This window comes from Micropterus dolomieu, linkage group LG06 (genome assembly GCF_021292245.1).
Source record: "Micropterus dolomieu isolate WLL.071019.BEF.003 ecotype Adirondacks linkage group LG06, ASM2129224v1, whole genome shotgun sequence".
NCBI classification, from domain to species: domain Eukaryota; kingdom Metazoa; phylum Chordata; class Actinopteri; order Centrarchiformes; family Centrarchidae; genus Micropterus; species Micropterus dolomieu.
In genome coordinates this window covers 24,800,105-24,807,161 of record NC_060155.1, presented here as the reverse complement: position 1 = coordinate 24,807,161, position 7,057 = coordinate 24,800,105, and the positions used below count along the sequence as shown (strand labels likewise).

At 39.7% G+C, this 7,057-nt stretch overlaps 1 protein-coding gene across 2 annotated transcripts; it reads left to right on the top strand.

The window, feature by feature from the left end:
* Positions 1-3,208: 3,208 nt before the first annotated feature.
* Positions 3,209-6,625, top strand: LOC123972532 (cAMP-dependent protein kinase inhibitor alpha-like). Of its 2 annotated transcripts, none has more exons than XM_046052058.1 (3): positions 3,209-3,463; positions 3,919-4,106; positions 4,828-6,625. In XM_046052058.1, the coding sequence occupies exons 2-3, from the start codon at positions 3,944-3,946 to the stop codon at positions 4,902-4,904; spliced, it is 240 nt and encodes a 79-aa protein (XP_045908014.1). In that variant the 5' UTR covers positions 3,209-3,463; positions 3,919-3,943; the 3' UTR covers positions 4,905-6,625. The 2 variants fall into 2 exon arrangements, with proteins under 2 accessions (XP_045908014.1, XP_045908013.1); XM_046052057.1 differs by having other exon boundaries at positions 3,916-4,106.
* The last annotated feature ends 432 nt before the right edge of the window (positions 6,626-7,057 follow it).

Below are 7,057 nucleotides of genomic sequence, written 5' to 3'. Positions count from 1 at the left end.
CCTGCTTCCGGTGACATCACTCTGGTGAGACTACTAACAACTCATAAACATGATGGTCCTCCAACTAGATTCAATGCATTGTGTCTAATAAACATATTTTATGTTTTTTCATGTAAAATCTGAAAAGTAATTAGCAACTATGGCAGTCAAATGAATGTAGTGGTGTAAAAAGTGCAATATTTCCCACTGAAATGCGGTGGGGTAGAAGTATAAAGTGGAATAAAATATATAACATGGAAAGTAAAGTACTTAACTAAGTGTACTTACTTTCCACCACTGATGGAAACTGAGTAGGCTATGAACAAATATGTATTGAGGTTATGTGAGTTCAACTTAGTGCTGTATATTAACAGAGGTGGCCAGTTATGGTGTTTTCTAAATGTATGTATGAATGTGTGTATATGGGCATGTATTTGTGTATTCTTATTGTGGGTGAGATTTGGACCCTTAGTCTGTAATAAAGTTTTGATTAATCACTTGATTGATTTAACATCCCGAAAATATAATTCCTTGGATTATTTTAATTATGACTTATAATTTCTGAATTCTGCAAGTTTTATGGACCAGTAATCTGACATTGGCCTGTCTGCTGATTGTGTGGAGCCTATTGTGAAAACATCAGTTACAGAAAGATTAACGAGAGGTAAAGCGCAGCAGTACAGACAGCCAGTGAAAAAGTGAGCTGTGCCTCTGTGGATCCTGTTACCAGCACATATCTGAAGGTAAAGTGGCACTGCACAGCTTCTGAAGCTCGTAGAAGGGAGCTGATTTCAACTCTTTGCCACTAATCAGATTCCTTTTTAAAACATCCCAAATGTGTCCTGCTGAAATGATGCACCACAAGTACAAAGAGGAGAAGATGTCTCCACAGCAACACAGTCTAAGATGTTCATACTATTCACTGTTTGAGCTGGAGTCATGGGTGTTTAAAGGTCAACAATATTTTTTTTTTATATTGCAACTGTTCTTTTGTGTGCTTTGTTATTTTTAGTTCATGTGAAGGAAACTGAAAACCTCCACCTTTTGTCTTTCATCTGTTTGGAAAATGATGAAGATTGTGGAGAACCATTTTGGATGTTGTTCGCCCAAAGGGCAATGACACAGTATTGTGATTTGTCACTTGGTGCAGTACAGCATCTCCTGAGGTAAAGGGATTTCAATATGAGATCAATAACATATCAGAAATGGCCCCTTAGTCCGCTGACACCCCATCCTCACACAGCCCAGTGATGAATGCAGTACTTTTAGATTCTGTTGAATGAACACATTCTCACTCCTGACTCGTCACATATGGAGGCTTGGCTTTTAACGATCTGAGTAGCCCTTTAAACGTTTATTGGCGTCTGGTTAGCAACAGTTGGCAACAATAAATATGCAAGATCCGGTTAGACTTGCAAAAAAAAATTTACCTTGCAAAACATCGCCATTTTGAAACAACGCATTGTTAAAGTTGTGAAACGTTTCAGTTTGGTTAAGTTTAGGCACAAAACTACTTGGTTAAGGTTGGGAAAAGATCATGGTTTGGGTTAAAATAACTACATACGTCAGTGTAAGTTAACTTGCGTAAGTTACGCAATTTACATAACCTACGTAACTTAAATAAAAATATTTAATGTTGACTCTTTGTTTCACAAGGGACACAAACACCAATCTCCTCATTGAAAGTCCGGTTTCTGGCCCTCCATCCACCCCAACCACCTTCTTTTGTGTTAAATATCTTATACCTACCTTTACTGCCTGAAGCTGACACTACAGGCCTTCCCCCACTGCCTTGAACTATGACGCTAAGGGGATCCTTAGCAAACTGACACCAACGGGTCTTGACCATATGTAACGAGTTTGGAGGTTGCTGTTTATGGAAAACAAAGAAAATGGTGTGGACGTAGCCACACAACATTGTTCCAGCCAATCAGCAACATGTGGCGTCAGTGCTCGTGCACAGGAGGAAACCGTTCTCATCCCAGTGTGTCACCTGGGTACCTTATTGCGTTCTTTTTGTAGGCAACCTTTAGGGCTCAGCGTTCAAGGTAGCAAGAATAACTATGCAAATTCCAGTTAGGGAGGGGTGTGTTTGTTTAAATATTAACAATCCTTAATCACTTACTCTCCCTTTAAATATTAATCTGATACAGTAATATTTTTGTCTGTCAATAGTTACATTTTGGTTACAAGGGATGAATCAGAGTTTCGGAATTCATGTCAGATTAAACATATATTTGTTGGTGCACATCCTTTGTGGAAAGAGAAATACATGGTCTGTTCATTTTGTTAGAATCTATGGTTGTATTTGGATGTGGCTTGTAAACAACTCTTACATTGAAGTTTTATATTAAATATACATGAAATGTACTTTCATAATCATACAGCCACAAGACATTTGTTTACTGACTCCAGTAAATTTGGAGTTATTTCACAAATCTGAGCTCGAATTTGTGGTGGTGACTATTTGGCACTGGCAGCTGGATATATTCATGCTGACAGCAGCGCCACCCCGTGGTGTGAACAGGTATTGCACCAAAGTGTTTCCTGGCGTTTTCTTGTTTCCTCTCATTTCCTCTAATGATGAATTAATGTACTCAAGAAAGAGTGCATATAAAGATAAACTAAGTGCATTCTCAACGTTTGGATAGTTTACACTCCACTGCATCACATGATACCGTAGTTTCAATAGCTGTGATAAGAATAAAAATATGCCTATAAAGTCATAAAGCTGTAAACACTGATATTCTTGTAATTACTCTAAGTTAAGAGCATATTAAATGTTGTGGAAGTGTCATTATAAAATTCAAATTTATCATTTTACCATTTATATTCATGATATTCATGTTATACTTAAATTTTTAGTCCCCACCCCAACCCCTACCTTTTTTTCTTTGGCTAATCTGCATTAGTCTGCAAAAGCACTCTTGAAACTACAGTACAGAATTGCTTTTTATCGATCACTCTTTTGCTTTTTGCCTGTTTAATCAATACAACAACAGCCAAATAGCCAAAAACATCATACCTATCACCTAGATAGGTGGATAGAGATTTTAGTCAGTTTGCTGAGATTTACGAGCTGATCGCGAATGCAGCACAAGCCTTGGTGCTTCCCAAAGCTCTCTCCTCGCATCCTTTTGTGTCTCCGGTCCAATCAGCGCTCAGATGCGGTTTGCTGGCCGCTCATTGGTCGCGAAGGAGGAAGATGCGACGGCCATGGAAAATAGACGGGGGACTTCTCAGGCCATCCTTCTGATGTGATTAATATTGTTAAATTATTCCCATGCACTGAGTAGCCGCGGTCCATAGTGTGAGGCCTCTGCATCTTCACCTACTGGACGCTCGTCGGTTTCGGTGTTTTTTTTTTGTTTTGTTTTGTTGCATCGTTTGACGTGATGTCGGGCCTGCATTGCTGCTTTGTAGGTTAAGTCACTCCCTAGACATGTAGCTGGGGGTTACAACACTGGTAGAGCTATCACTGAAGGTAAGATAATGCATAAAACTGGACTTAGACACAATAAGACGGCGTCTTGAGTTATTATGGGAATCTAATTTGACTTGTGGTCCCGGGCTTACAGGCTACCAGATACTTGACCTGTGGGCCTAACTATGAACGGGCTGCCTGGTTTAGCACGAGATACTTCAGACTTTTAAAGCTGTGAAATTCATGAAAAGCACAGCTGTTTAGACTTGATACATGACTAATTCAGTCCCTTTAGCCTAATAGCGGGTTAAAAATAATCAAAATATCTGCAAAGTAATATTGTACATCATAAGAAATATGCATATCACATGTATAATATAAAAGTTAGTTAAGTGTTGAAAGGGTCTGTCAAGCAACTTTGCCCTTCTTTAATGAATTTGCACACTGTGATGGATGGAGGTGAACCTCTAGAGGTGTGTGTTTAGATAAATTCACAGCTGCTCTTCTTGTAGTAGTTGCTGTGTGGACGATGCACGAGCGATGTCTGATGTTGAGGCCACATACGCAGACTTCATCGCCTCTGGCAGGACGGGACGCAGGAACGCCATGCATGACATCCTGCAGAGTCCCACCGACCCCGAGGGACGGGAACTGTCCCTCACCCTGTCTCTGTCCCAGCTGCACATCAACGCAGGAGGGGGAGGTAAACTACTGCATTAAACTGGAGTGTTTTACATACTACCTTCCATCAGCATTGCCCTTTTAGCTCTGTATGCCAGATCTCCTCACTGACAAGTCTTGCACTTACATAATTCAGTCAAAACATCAGGACTAGAAGGCTGGTAAATGCTTCGTATCTGGTGTTTGTTGTGCAATTTGCTTGTTTTAGGGGCAATTACAAAGCTGGCTGAGATAACAAATGTTTAATTTGGGGTGACGGTTAGCCTTCGTGAGTTGAATCTTACACAACAATGTTGTGAATTAAGGGCAGGAAAAAGACATCTATCAATATTATAAGACTAAGAGTCTACAACCATTCTAGCAGCTCTGTGAGCTAAAAGGCTAACATCAAGAAACATGCTCACAGTGGCATGACATACTGATGTTTAGCAGGTAATATGCAGGTTCACCATCTTAATTTAGCATATTAGAATGCAAACATTTTCTAATTAACACTAAAGACAAAGTACAGCTGAGACTGATGGGAACTAGTTTACCAGGAATTTGGCCGCAAACCAAGTATCTGGCAAATTAAAATTTTCAACTGATCAAAGTGCATGGTGGATCTATAGGGCAATCAACAGACCAATATTTCCATCTCTAGAGCCACGGCAGTAGTGTCGATAAAAAAGCTGGACCTGAATTGCAAACATCAAAACAAGCAAAAACACTAATATAATCATATGAATATGTATGTCCTGCAGATGGAGACGACGCTGAGGACAGCCAGAGCTCCTCTTCTTCCTCGGCCCACAGAGAGGCTGGGCAGAGGAACAGCTAACTTGTCACATACTCCTCCGACCCGTGGACAGAGAGTTGCGAGGTGGATTCCAGCTGCCATTGTGATGAAGCCGTTTTTCCAAAGTGGGCTGGTAGCCGGAGGGTAGCACCACCACTTCTGAGGTGCCGATAAGCAGGGCGCTGACCCCTTAAAATCCACTGTAGAGGCGCTGTGCTGCGATGTGATCACCCAGTGCTCTCATGTCCCTGTGGCTCTGCTGTGCAATATAATGACAGACTATTGGCGGGGGAGTATTTCAGAGTTGGAGGAAGCAGAAAGACACATTCGTAGCTCTTGTACAGCTGATTTTACTTTCAGTCTTAGTTACTAAACACTCAGGCTGGGTGATTGGAATAAAAAGAGAAAATAGACAGAGATCCTATGTGAGTTTGGTAGTTGTGCAAGCAGTCTGTAAGACCACCGAGACGTGCTGATGTAATGGGTCACGGTAGGAGTAGCATGTTTGTAGTGATGCTGATAGAGATTATATTGCCAATTAATGGCTTGTGCTTCCTTTAAATTGACAATACTGTAGAGGGAATTGGACTACTCAGCTGTAGTAGAACAGGAAAACACCATGAACAAACAACTTTATCTGTTGAAAGGTGCGTTCACTGATTCTGTTGTGTTTGATGGTCAAAATCCAGGCATACTGTATGTGAATCTGGCCTGTACTGTGGCAGAGCACTGGGGTGGTGGTGTGACAGTGTTCTGTTGACCAACAACACATTTACATTTTGAGTATGGATGATACATTTCGACGGCTCTGTGTTTAGAAATAGAAATGATGAGGGTGTACTATCTTTTAAATGTTTATACTTTTTTAATTTACTTTTCTAATGATGCCATTATAATCACACCTTAAATGAGTAGTTTTGGGAAATACGCTTATTCGCCTTTTGCCTAGAATGAGATTAGAGGATTGATATCACTTTCATGTTGTATTTATATTTTGTTTGTTTAGTTCGTACAAAAACTGTGTAGTGTAAAAAACGAAACTGGCGAAGGAGGAACAATTTTGTTTTTCTTGTTTCAGAAGACAGGTGTTGATATATGACCAACCTTAGATAAGGCAGATAACATAGTTAGCTAACCTAAGCTAACCTGTTGCTGGCTCCAGCTACATTTAGTACAGAGTACAGATGAGAAAGTGGTATTGATCTTCCCATCTAACTCCCAGCAGTAATGTGAATAAGTATATTTCCCAAAACTATTCCTTAAATGTAGATATGCAATACTCAGTGGAGCTTCCAGTGTAACATGTTTGTGTGAAAGTTTATATCTCTGTCATTGAGGCTGAAATACATTCCTGCTTCATTGTGTAATAATGGATACATCCCATGATCATCATCCACAAAGACGAACATGCATGCACTTTTAAAACTGTGTATTTTGTTACTTTCCCCCCAGTATAATCTTACTGTAATACTGCAACTTGACTGTCTCTGATTCTTATTCCTGCTGATGAAAATAGGGCAAATATAATTCTTTCTTATACTCATTCAATCAGATTTTCTAGTTGTAAACTGCCATGTGACTGTATAGTGACTCACACCCGCTTTACCAACACTGTGTAAACCCGGCTGTTCATAATTCTGCATGTAGAAATGTGAAAGGTGCATGATTCTGCTAAATGTGTAGGTGTTTGTCTGACTGCCGGTAACCATATTTTCTACTCTGTGTGCCGTCCAAACAAAATAAATAACTGATGACGATGAAAACGTTTCTTGTCATGTTGTACTGCTGTCATTTGGCCAACAGGTAGCACTGTGGGAGAATTTATAAAACTTGACACTAAAACATTCATGACATTAAAATTGTGGTAAATACTACATTATATAGATTACGTTTAACACACGTCATGCCATAGACAATTTTGAAATCAAGTATTTGATGAAAATAAATAAGTGAAATGTGAAAGGCCATTAAAAGGGTTGCAGTTCCTCAAATGAGTTCTGTTTCTTCATATGTTTTTATGACATTTTCAAAGTCTTCTCTACTTCAACATTAGCAAATGTAGTGTTCCCACATAAAGACCTAAAAGACCATCTGTCTGCGGTGCCCCAGTGTGTGTCTGTGCGGGTGTGTGTGTTGCTGATTATGCAAATAATCATTAGACAATTGTACCAGGAAGTTTCAGTAAGAAAGAAAAA